This window comes from Mustela putorius, unplaced genomic scaffold (assembly GCF_011764305.1).
Source record: "Mustela putorius furo isolate JIRA1106 unplaced genomic scaffold, ASM1176430v1.1 tig00000196_pilon_pilon_pilon, whole genome shotgun sequence".
Classification (NCBI taxonomy): domain Eukaryota; kingdom Metazoa; phylum Chordata; class Mammalia; order Carnivora; family Mustelidae; genus Mustela; species Mustela putorius.
In genome coordinates, this window is record NW_025421310.1 from 11,703,453 (window position 1) to 11,716,177 (window position 12,725).

Sequence of the window (12,725 nt, forward strand, 5' to 3'; positions counted from 1 at the left end):
AAGAAGACACAAAAAGATGGAAGACCATTCCATGCTCTTGGATTGGAAGAATAAACATTGTTAAGATGTCTGTACTGCCTAGAGCAATCTATACTTTTAATGCCATTCTGATCAAAATTCCACCGTATTTTTCAAAGAGCTGGAGCAAACAATCCTAAAACTTTTATGGAATCAGAAGAAACCCCGAATTGCTAAGAAAATGTTGAAAAAGAAAAACAAAACTGGGGGCATCTCGTTGACTGATTTCAAGCTTTACTACAAAGCTGGGATCACCAAGACAGCATGGTACTGGCATAAAAACAGACACATAGACCAGTGGAACAGAGTAGAGAGCCCAGATATGGACCCTCAACTCTATGGTCAAATAATCTTCGACAAATCAGGAAAAAATACACCATGGAAAAAGACAGTTTCTTCAATAAGTGGTGCTGGGAAAATTGGACAGCTATATGTAGAAGAATGAAACTCGACCATTCTCTTATACCGTACACAAAGATAAACTCAAAATGGATAAAAGACCTCAACGTGAGACAGGAATATATCAGAATCCTAGAGGAGAACATGGGCAGTAACCTCTTCGATATCAGCCACAGCAACTTCTTTCAAGATATGTCTCCAAAGGCAAAGGAAACAAAAGCGAAAATGAACTTTTGGGACTTCATCAAGATCAAAAGTTTCTGCACAGCAAAGGAAACAGTCAACAAAACAAAGAGGCAACCCACGGAATGGGAGAAGATATTTGCAAATGACAGTACAGACAAGAGGCTGATATCCAGGATCTATAAAGAACTCCTCAAACTGAACTCACACAAAACAGACAATCATGACTGCCTACTTCTAAGCTCAGTTTGAAACCAGCAACACAAGGGAAGTGGGTTTTTGGGACCTCCGGAAGCCAAGGTCATTGTGGTTAGATCAGAGCCAGCCAGAGCCAGCATCCCAGGCAGAAGCAAGCAAAATCAAGCTCAGTTTTGCAGAGTTTATAATAGGCTCACACAAATCTTTCTTTTCAGCAGAGTAGACTACAGGCACGATAGGATACTTTAAATAAAACCAACGCTGGGCGTGGAGCTCCCTCTGGAAGGCGTCTAGCCCCTCAGCTCTAACCGCTCACGAGAAACTGGCCTTAATTTCGAATTGATTCCAGGGGTGTGGGTGTGGGTGTAGTTTTTTGTTCTTTCAATTTTGTTTTGTTTTAAGTAGACTTCCTGTTCACTGTGGGACTTGAGACGACGTGAGATTAAGAGTTGAGGGCTCTACGACTGAGCTAGCCTCGAGCCCTAGTTATTTCCTGTTAATTGCTCTATCAGGTTAATGCAGTGATGGCATCAGGAATGATCTAGCCATTCTTTGGATGATAGACATTTAGCTGGTTAACTAGCTTCTTCCCAACAGTGGGCAATAACACAACCAATAACTTTTTCTGTGCGTTTCCGGGTGCACATATGAGATCCTGGGAATGGGATTGCTGATTCAAACCAATTCAATGCTTGAATCTTTTTTTTTTTTTTTCCCTAGATGTAGCCAAATTATCTTCCAAAGTGGTTGTGTTTTCTCCAAAATCTGCTCACTACCAGTTTGAGTCTCTATTGCTTTACGTCTTCATTGACCCTTGGTTTTGTCATATTTTCTTCTTTTCATCGCTAACGTGGGTGAGAATGTTATCTCATGGTGGTTTCATGGGCCTTTCCATGATTACTAATGAATCAATCTTTCTCTCTCTGCCTGCCTCTCTGCCTGCTTGTGTGCTTTCTCTCTCTCTCTTTCTGACAAATAAATAAATAAAATCTTTAAAAAAAGATAAAATCTTTTTGTGTGGACACTCGTGTTTTTTCTTTTCTTTTCTTTTTAAAAAAATTTTATTTACTTATTTGAGAGGCAGAGAGACAGCGGGCAAGAGAGAGCGTGAGCAGGGAGAGGAAGCAGTGGGGAAGCTGGGAGTGGGTTGGGGCGGGGGACACTAGCATGCCTCCTATGGGGCCTTTAATGGTGGCGTGATTGTGTTCAGGGGATGCCTCGGTCGCTTTGACACTGGGAACTTCTAACATAACTTCTCGGGGGTCACAAAAGGATTTTTTTGGTAATGGACCTTCTCTTCTCCAGTTCCCAAGGGCTCTCCCTTGGGGTGCCTTTTAACCCACGGGAAACCATTCGGACTGCAAAATTTGTGAAAGGCCAGAGTTCCTGTAACACTGCATGGCCCCAGCAGGATCTATCGGGACACAGGCACATGGACCTGGGGTACCTTCATCGCTTTACCCCAGGACCCTGAGCTAAGGGTCTCTTGCAGGATCCCAGGGTTCCTGCTCATTGCAGGGCATGGGGGCGGGGGGGGGCACTGCTTCTCCCACTCCCCCTTTCTGTGTTCTCCTGCTCTCTCTCTGTCAAATAAATTTAAAAAATCTTAAAAAAAATGTGTTTGCCGGAATGAGTTCCACCAATAAACTCCCTCCTGACATGCTGGGCGATCATGAGCCAATAGACCTCCTCAGAATAAACCCAGGCCCGCCCAAGCAAAGGGGACGCCGACTCTCTCTCTCTCTCTCTTTCTCTCGTTGTTCCTCTTAATATCTACACTGGCTTCACCCTCGTTTCCATCGCAGTGACTCCCACTGGAACCCACTGCCTCTGGTTAGTCTAGCTTAGGGCTTTACGGAACACTCCTAAGCAGCTGCTGAAACTCCCTCTGTTTTGGGCCATTCCCTGTCTTCTCTGGCCTGACACGGACTCCTGATTCCACTTTGGAGGAGAAACAAATGTCCACAATTTTGCGTCTGCTCATCTGTCTGGGCTGACAGGTTTTAGAACCGGAAATCTTCTTTTTCTGCCTTCTGGCAGAATCTGTGTCTTCTGCCTCCTCTCCCCTCCTCTTCCTGTTTCTGTACCGTCATGCGTGCGACTGGCCTTCGGGGCACTGTTCACTTCAGATTTCCCCACCAGCATCTCAGGTAAAAATCGACAAAATAGGGACACCTGGGTGGCTCAGTAGGTTAAGCCTCTGCCTTCAGCTCGGGTCATGATCTCAGGCTCCTGGGATCGAGCCCTGCATCGGGCTCTCTGCTCAGCGGGGAGCCTGCTTCCCCTTATCTCTCTGCCTACTTGTGCTTTCTCTCTCTGCCAAATAAATAAATAAAGTCTTTAAAAAATTAGGGGGAATATTTGAAGAGCTTAGAAAAATGTAACTTTGAGGGAAATGTTGTTTAAAAAAATCGACAAAATAAACTGATGGGCTTCTAAAAAAGAATTCAGGTGGAATATAATTTGGTGTTTTAAGTAATGTAAGTGTGTTGGTTTAATTAAAATAAATACGGCTTGAAAGTTTTCAACGTTAAATGTGAAACTTTTATTCTACTAAGATTTACCGAAGGTCAAATGGGCTCATGGTTTTGTTTTTAAAGATTTTATTTATTTATTTGACCCAGAGAGAGCATGAGCAGGGGGAGCAGCAGGCAGAGGGAGAAGCAAGCTCTTTGCCCAGCAGGGAGCCTGATGTGGGATTCAATGCGGGACTCAATAGGATCGAATCTGGGGTCATGGTCTGAGCTGAAGGCAGACACTTAACTTACTGAGCCACCCAGGTGTCCTGGAAGAAAAAATTCGTATGTAGTAGGATGTAGTTAGATTGAAATGAATAGATTTTATTTTATTTTATTTTATTTTTTTAGATTTTATTTATTTGTCAGAGGGAAAGAGAGCACGAGCAGGGGGAGCAGCAGGTAGAGGGAGAAGCAGGCTGAGCCACCCAGATGTCCTGAAATAAGTGGATTTTAAAGGTGCATTGGGAGAAGATTGAAATTCTGCTTTCTCTCTCTTCAAAAGATGAAGTTTTCCTAAATCGTTGGTTTACTCTTGATGAGAAAATGTAAACAAAGTTGTTTTTTCTTTATCTGCCCAGGAAAATCAGTTTCTCTAATTTTTCTTTTCAGGTCTTTGATTACTTAGTTAAAACTTCTATATTAAACAAGCTAACTTTTGGAGCCTGGGTGGCTCAGTGGGTTAAGCCTCTGCCTTTGGCTCAGGTCATGGTCCCAGGGTCCTGGGATCGAGCCCCGCATTGGGGGGGGGGTGTCTCTGCTCAGCAGGGAGCCTGTTTCCTCCTCTCTCTGCCTGCCTCTCTGCCTACTTGTGATCTCTGTCTGGCAAATAAATAAATACAATCTTTAGTAAAAAAAATGTTATATGTCCAGGGCGCCTGGGTGGCTCTGTTGGTTAAATGTCTATCTCTGGCTCAGGCCATGATCCCAGGGTTATGAGATGGAGACCTTCATGGGCTCCTTGCTCATGGAGAGCCTGCCTCTTCCTCCACCTCTGCCCCTCCCCCATCATTGCTCTCTCTATCTCAAATAAATAATAAAATCTTAAAAAAAATAAACTGGGGGTGCCTGGGTGGCTCAGTCTGTTAAGAATCTGCTTTCATCTTGGGTCATGATCCCAGAATCCTGGGATGGAGCCCTGGGTCAGGGCTCCCTGCTCAGCGGGGAGTCTGTTTCTCTCTCCCCCTCTGCCCGATGCTCCCCCTGCTTGTGCTCTCTGTGTGTGTGTGTGTGTCAAACAAATAACTAAAATCTTAAAAAAAAAAAAACTGAACAGGAATTAGTAACATGGGACTCTTGTTCAAAACATTGCAGGTTCTCTAATGTTTAGTCTTCCAGATTAAAAAAAAAACTTTCTCTTAAGAAAACCATGACTCCAGAAATGTATGCGTTTGTCAACAAACTGAAGGAGTTAACTTTTCTCTCTACTTGAACCCTCTGAAAATCAAAAGGTCTTAATAAGTATTCTTTCTTCCATGGCAATCATAGTTATTTGCATAAGTTCGGTAAGATTCTGGTCTCCTAGGAATAGGACATCATTGGAAACATGGGTTATTTTGCCAAGGCTTTGACTGGAATGTTGTAATTGAGATAGACACACACAGACTCAGATAGGACCAGAGAGCTTTAAGGAACTGAGGTCGACTTTATGAAATGTGGAGCCATAAAGCCCCTTAGAACTGTTGGCCTGAAACCTTGCTTACAGGTTTCCAGCAGCCTCACCAGGTGAGTAAAGAATGTTACTTCCTGGCAGGTGTAGGAACCTCAGGATACTTTGGGGACCTCATGAAGAGGAATCCACCCAAATCTGCAGGTATTGCTGACATGCCTGGTGGTAAGTGCTTGGCTTGGCTTCTGGCCTGGAGAGGCTACTAAGACTTCAAACTAGAGATTCCTTGGGAAAACTTCCAGCCATGCAAATTTTAAAAGCTCTGTATGGCCAATTGCTCTTCTTGCTGAACTTATGTAAATAATTAAAACAAGCTTGTTAAAATTGGACTTGTTTTGTCAACAAATTTGTCTTGATTTGGCTATCTCTAAAAAAAAAACAATGAGGGTTATTATAGAGGAAATTATGTTTCAATATCCCACTTTTACACATGCTAAATCTAGTTCTGATTGTCTTTAAAAGTTGTTTGCCTAAGCTAGACAACTTGAGGTAAACTTCAGAAAAATTGACACAATAGTTTTGGCTGCTTCTTTGGTGGGATTCCCAGGACTTCCAGTAGGACTACCACAGAAAATAAGCAAAACAGAATGTTTACCCAGCAGGATTCTAAATTATTCTTCCAAGATGCCAAATGAACTTAACCAAAAAGGCCACAAACCTCCTAGTCAAGTTTCCAACAAAAAAACCTGCTGTAAAAATCTTGAGTGGCAAACCTTTGGGTCTCTCACTCTAGAGAGCTTTTCCTTCCCTTTCTGTTCTCACCTTCTCACTTAATGAACTTTTCCTTCACTTCACCCTTTTGAGTGCACGAGCATCATTCTTTGACTCTGGGAGACAAGAACCCTGCAATCCTGCAACATTGCTGTTGTAATGAACCTTGCCCTTAAAAGACCATGAACTTAATGGTCATGTTGTGACCATGTTGTATGTGTCCTGACTTCTCCACTGGCCTGCCTCTCCCCATCTCTCTCCCTCTTTTTGGATAACCCTAGTGTTTGAGACACAACAATGTCGAAATTGGGCTCATTAATACTCCAACAATGGCCTCTCTGTTCAAGTGAAAGGAAGAGTCACTTACGTCTTTTACTTTAAATTGAAAGCTAGAAGTGAGGATACTGGGGAAGGCATGAAGAAAGCTGACATAGCCCAAAGCCAGGCCTCCTGCTCCGGTTATCTAAGTTGTGCATTCAATGAAAAGTTCTTGAAGGAAATGAAAAGTGCTATTCTGGGGAACATATGGACAATAAAAAAGAGAAACACCCTTATTGCTATGTGGAGAAAGTTTAATGGCCTGAATGGAAGATCAAAGCAGCCCCAACATTACCTTAAGCCAAAGCCTCATCCAGAGCAAGGCCCTGACTCTCCTCCATTTTCTTTTGGCTGAGAGAGGTGTGGGGGCTGCATAGGACAAGTCTGAAGCTAGCAGAGGTTGGTTCGTGAGGTTTAAGAAACAAAGCCCTCTCCATAACAAAGATGCAAGGTGGTGTGTGCAAAATGAAACTCTTCTTCCTTCTCATTTTATGTGTTTTTTTTTCCTCCAGTTTTTTGTCCCATTGTGTTGCTGCAAATTCTTCTGTGGATTCCAGATGTCTCCCAGAGCTGGCTTTGTTTGTGGATAGCTGCGTATTTGTGATTTTCATCAGGGGGATGGAGGCTGGGTCTCCTCCAGCACCATCTTGGTGATACCATGTCTCTGATCTGGGAGTTGTTTCTGTATCTCTTATATTAGCACATACAGAGTTTTATATAAAATAAAACGTGTTTTCAACTTCATAATCTTTTCTGGGTCTCTCTCCCAAGTGCCTACCATTACTGGAAACACTTTAACTGATGTATTTCTATTGAATGGACAATAAACAATTTTGGTTATCGTGTGGAGATATAATGGCTAACATTTATCTGCAAGTTCTTCCAACTTACTTGGATACAATTTTCTTTTCTTTTCTCAGGGTTAATGTAGCAGGGAGATAAACACACCAGCTGATAAATGGGAAAAGATACATTTAAGGAAGAGATCCAGGAGATGTCTTCTGACAGATCCTGGAGATGCTGTCTGACATGGAGAAGGTATGTATCTACCCTTTGAGGGCTCTTGATGGCTTTGATTCCTCTATATCTCATTATTGCTGCAGAAAATTCTGAGTTCTGTGGCCTTTATTATTTATTTTTCCCTTAAATAAAGGCTCTGCTTACAGTTTTACTTATTTACACAATCTCATCATTCCAGAAGGGAAACACCTTCCTGGGCACCTAGATGTATTACTTCAACTTCTTCTCTCCATCGTGGGGTAATATGACCTTGACTCTGACCACACGACTTCATACCTGAGCACATGCAAGTCTATGGATGTTCCTCCAGCTCTTTCTCTGACACCATGGCCATGCTTTTGACCACCCCATGGCACCAGGCAAACCCACTAAGCTCCATCCATGAGTTCTTCTGCTCCTCCCCATCAACATGCTTTCAGAGGCTCATGTTTCATCTGTGACCAATTCATGCACATTTTTGCGTTGTCTTAGAACTTGCAGTAAATGAATCGGACCAAAGATTCAGCTACTATTCCCACAGGCCAGGGAATAAGGAGGATCACTGGAGCGAGTTACTTTCTCCGGGAACACAATGATTTCCAGTTTGGGTACTAAGTAATATTACCTTTCTATGATTAATCACTACAAGGATTTGTGTTATATCCTTATTCAAAAGTTGGAAAACTAATACTTAACACAGAGAATGAAGCCACAATTTTGCCCCGAGTGTAAGTTCTAGGAAATGGCTTTGCCAGATTGTGGATTCTTATCTCTTTGGTCTCTGTAGTCACGACCAACTCACACTAAAGAGCTGTTGCTTTGGGGGAAGTATAGTTCATCCAGTGTCATGTAACTTTATAAAAGTTCCCTCCTGTTTAGGACGAGTGAAGGTTAGCACGAGAGTCAGGGACTTCTCACACCCCCTACGTTACTAGTACGTGATATTGTTATACAAGTTATGTACGGGTCTGTAGCCAGTCTTTGCAGGTATTACATATAGATGTGATGGACTTAAAGGGCTGAGAGTCCGGTGAGGCATGTCTCCCGAGATGACATCACTGTCTGCTGCACAGGGACAGAGGAAGGGTTAACAGTGTGATGTAAGTGGATCCTGGGGCGAACATCCTCTCTGAAGATGGAACATCCAATTTGTGCTACGTCTTCTCCATCACAGCAAAGAGACCGTCCCACAACCAAGTTCTTTGCGCACAATCAAATTACAAATCCCTTGTGTCTTCCCAGGCTGTGCGGGTGGTGCTGCTTTGGAAGCAAAGAGGAACCAGCCCGAGAGCTCAACTACAAGTCAGGTCGGGGACGGAAGGCCGTGCTCCCTTTGTCTCTTCTTAGCCTGCCCTTTCCACGTTCTGACAGGTAAGGGACAGATAATCAGTAGGGAAAAATGGAAGATTTTGGATCTTGTTCTTCTCTCTCTTGTCCCTCAGTCTCTATGAGACAAAGACGAGAAAAGCAAAGACGTTTAGATTATTTGCATAAAACCAGCATATTTCTTTTTTCTTTTTTATCATTATAACTTTTTATTTTGAGATAGTTTAAGACTCATGGGAAGTAGCAAAAAAATACAGAAGTGACAAAAATGTACATTCAACCCAGCGTTCCCTGTTGGTAACACCTTTTACATTAGAAGTCATTGTCAGGGTCAGGAAATTGATTTGACTCAGTACTATTCACTCCGATACAGATTTTGATCAAGGTAATATTTGTCGGGCTGGAAAATGCTGCTGCTGAACACAAGAATTCCTCAGTCTTGCTTTGTCTACCCACCCTTTCTCAAAGACCCACTTCATTTGGTTGAGCCGGTAGGAGATACTCAATGCGGTGTCTAGTCAGCTGGACTATAGTAGGTGATCAAGGTCAGAGCTATCAATAACATTCTTGCCATGATAGATATATTTCATGTCCAGGGCGTTTAATATGGAAACTGGCCATTTGTCATGTTTGGGTGCTTGGGATAGGGCTAGTTCAAGTGAGGAGCTGATTTCTGAACTTAATTACTTAAAAAGTAAATTTATTTATTTTTTTTAAATTTTTTTTAAAGATTTTATTAATTTATTTGACAGAGAGAAAGATCACAAGTAGGCAGAAAGTCAGGCAGAGAGAGAGAGAGAAGCAGGCTCCCGCTGAGCAAAGAGCCCGATGCGGGGCTCGATCCCAGGACCCTGAGATCATGACCTGAGCCGAAGGCAGCGGCTCAATCCACTGAGCCACCCAGGCGCCCCTAAAAAGTAAATTTAAATAGGTTTGTGGGGCTAGTAGCTATCATGTTACACAGTGCAGGTGTTGGCCCAAAGGACACTCTCTGGCTCCTAACCTCAATCTTGATCCCAGCCAGTCCAGGGAGACCAGAGACCAGCTCTCAAGCGTGAAGAAGAAAGTACTTAGCTTAGGGCTTTCCAGTTCCATATCTGGATGAGGATCCCCAGTGGAAGAAGAAAACAAGACTGATATCCGTAATTTCCTTCCCTCTTAGCATCCTCATGGGTCCCTCACCACGTGGAGGCGGGAGGCAGAGAAGAGCATTAGTACTGCGTGGGTCCTTACAACACATACATAATCTCACTGATGTCCTGGAATTTCAATCACAATAGGGTCCCATTTTCTTGGGAACCAATGAAGGGTGAGGGCAGAATATTAGCTAGGAATCTTCTCTTTTCCCAAAAATTCTCAACAAGGTCTTCTAGGTCAATAACCTATTAGGAAACAATACCTTACAGCAGGTTCTAGGTGTTGAGAATCGACTGAGTTCTGCTTCCCCGGGATGGAGAGAGCAATGTGGAGCGGGACACAGAGACACAGCTGAATCCACTATAATGAGGGTGAGATGGAGTCATGGGGGCTTGAGAGAAGGTTTCCCTGAAGACGAAGCATGGGGTCTAGGGCTTTTAATGACATAAAGTCATGCTACAGAGACTGTCCTGTCACCAGACTGCCACCACGCTGTATTCCTAACACAACTTCCTTTCTGTTTTCCAGTGGATATTGTGAAGAATCTCTAAGCAGTACTTTTAAGACGTCAAACAACAGCTCCCAGGTTTGTCCTTCTTCAGAATCTGAAGAACTGTTAACAGGAGAGCCAACACTGCATATCCCTCCTGGACTTCTGTCTTGGTATGGCCAAAAAGAAAGACAGTTAAAAAAAAAATAGATATTTAGGGCGCATGGGTGGCTCAGTGGGTTATGCTGCCACCTTTGGCTCAGGTTATGATCTCAGGGTCCTGGGATCGAGCCCTGCATTGGGCTCCCTGCTCAGTGGGGAGCCTGCTTCCCCATTTCTCTCTGCCTGCCTCTGCCTACTTGTGATCGCTGTCTGTCAGATTAATGAATAAAATCTTTAAAAAACCACTAGTAACTTACAACTGCCACACAGACAAAAAAAACAAATGGTCCACAAAACATTCTCCTTTCCTTCTGAAGATTTTACAATGCATTGCTATCATTAACCAGTCTTCTACCATTAAACTTAAGTGGCCAACTGACACAAACAGTTCTGAGACATTTCTTCCACCACTGATTAAGACGGGGGAGGCTGGTATCGGAGATAATATTCATTTAGCTTTCTTTTTGTTATTTATTTATTTATTTTTAATGTTTTATTTATTTATTTATTTGACAGACAGTGATCACAAGTAGGCAGAGAGGCCGGCAGAGAGAGAGAGAGAGAGGAGGAGGCAGGCTCCCTGCTGAGCAGAGAGCCCGATGGGGGACTTGATCCCAGGACCCTGGGATGACCTGAGCTGAACGCAGAGGCTTTAACCCACTGAGCCACTGAGCCAGATGCCCCTACCTTTCTTTTTTTTTTTTTTAAAAGATCTTTATTTGTTTATTTGACAAAGAGAGACACATCAATAGAGGGAACACAAGCAGGGGGAGTCAAAGAGGGAGAAGCAGGCTTCCTGCAGGGTAGGGAGCTTGATGCGGGGCTTGATCCCAGGACTCTGGGAACATGACCTGAGCCAAGGGCAGATGCTTAACACCTGGGTCACCCAGGTGCCCCTTCATTTAGCTTTCTGACTTTCTGGGCAGACTTGGTGACCTTGCCCGCTCTGGCTGCCTTCTTGTCCACTGCTTTGATGACACTCACAACAACCATTGGTCTCATGCATGAACAGCAAAACAGCCCAGAGGAGGATAATCAGAGAAGCTCTCAACATGCACAGGTTTGCCAAGAACCATATCAACAATGGCAGTATCACCAGATTTCAAGAACTTGGGACCATCTTCCCAGCTTTTTCCCAGAATGATGATCTATCTTCTCCTTCAGCTCAGCAAGCTTGCAAGCAGTGTAAGCTGTGTGACAGTCCAGCACAGGTGCAAATCCAGCACTGATGGGCCTGGATGGTTCAGGATAGTCACCTGAGCCAGGAAGCCAGCTGCTTCCATGAGTGGGTCATTTTTGCTGTCACCAGCCACATCGCCATGACGAACATCTTTGACAGATACATTCTTGACATTGAAGCCCACATTGTCCTCAGGAAGAGCCTCACTCAAAGCTTCATGATGCATTTCAACAAACTTGACTTTAGTTGTAACATTGACTGGAGCAAAGGTGGCCACCATGCCAGGTTTAAGAACACCAGTCACTACTTGGCCTACAGGCACAGTACCAACACCATCAATTTTATAGACGTCCTGGAGAGGCAGATGCAAGGGCTTGTCAGTTGGACAAATTGGTGGCAGAATGCAATCTAGAGCTTCAGGCAACATGCTTCCACTGGCGTTCCCATGTTTATGGGTGACTTTCCAACCCTTGAACCATGGCGTGCTAGCACTTGACTCCAGCATGTTGTCACCATTCCAACCAGAAACTGGTGCAAATGCTACTGTGTTGGGGTTGTAGCCAATTTTCTTAATGTGTATTTGCTGACTTCCTTAATGATTTCCTCGTATCTCTTCTGGCTGTAGAGTAGCTCAGTGGAATCCATTTTGTTAACACCAACAATTAGTTGTTTTACACCCAGTGTTTAAGCCAGAAGGTGTTTATTTAAGGATGTTTAAGCCATGCTCACGGGTCTGCCCATTCCTGGAAATACCTGCTTCAAATTCACCAACACCACCAGCAACAATCAAGACAGCACAGTCAGCCTGAGATGTGCCTGTAGTCACGTTTTTGATAAAGTCTCTGTGTCCTGGAGCATCAGCGGTGGTCACATAATACTTACTGGTCTTGAATTTCCACAGGGAGATATCAATGGTGATACCACATTCAAGTTCAGCTTTCAGTTTTCAGAACCAGGCATACTTGAAGGAGCCCTTTCCCATTTCAGCAGCCTCCTTCTCAAATTTTTCGATAGTTCTTTTGTCGATTCCATCACATTTATAGATCAGATGACCAGTGGTGATAGACTTGCCTGAATCTATGTGTCCAATGATGATGATGTTGATGTGAATCCTTTCCTTTCCCCTTTTGGTTTAGGTGGAGTGGTGGTTTTCATGAAACCCGTGCTCTGGTGGTAACCTCATTGAGAAGAAGGTAATTGAATGTTTAAATGGCCCTTCCTGGCTAGTGGCCTCTAGCTTGTAATCACATCCCCTTTACTTATTTATTTATTTACTTTGGTGAACTGATTAGTTTTTTGAGATTTTATTTTTAAGTAATTTCCACACCCAAAATGGGGCTCAAACCCATGACCCCAAGATCAAGAGCCACATGTTCCAATGACTGAGCCAGTCAGTCTCCCTTCTGAACTGATTTCTAA

At 43.5% G+C, this 12,725-nt stretch overlaps 1 protein-coding gene across 4 annotated transcripts in view; it reads left to right on the top strand.

Moving 5' to 3' along the window:
• Nucleotides 1-2,581: 2,581 nt before the first annotated feature.
• LOC101681477 (caspase recruitment domain-containing protein 8) overlaps nt 2,582-12,725 on the top strand; it is a 39,932-nt gene continuing 29,788 nt past the window's right edge. Inside the window, exons 1-6 of one of the 4 annotated variants that reach the window (XM_013064148.2) lie at nt 2,583-2,948; nt 5,068-5,148; nt 6,933-7,050; nt 8,254-8,382; nt 10,003-10,137; nt 12,443-12,499. In XM_013064148.2, the coding sequence (XP_012919602.1) occupies nt 6,971-7,050; nt 8,254-8,382; nt 10,003-10,137; nt 12,443-12,499 (401 nt within the window). In that variant the 5' untranslated portion in view covers nt 2,583-2,948; nt 5,068-5,148; nt 6,933-6,970. Of the gene's footprint in view, nt 2,949-5,067; nt 5,149-6,932; nt 7,051-8,253; nt 8,383-10,002; nt 10,138-12,442; nt 12,500-12,725 lie in introns of all 4 variants that reach the window. The other 3 variants (XM_013064147.2, XM_045077095.1, XM_004767449.3) reach the window with 3 other exon arrangements.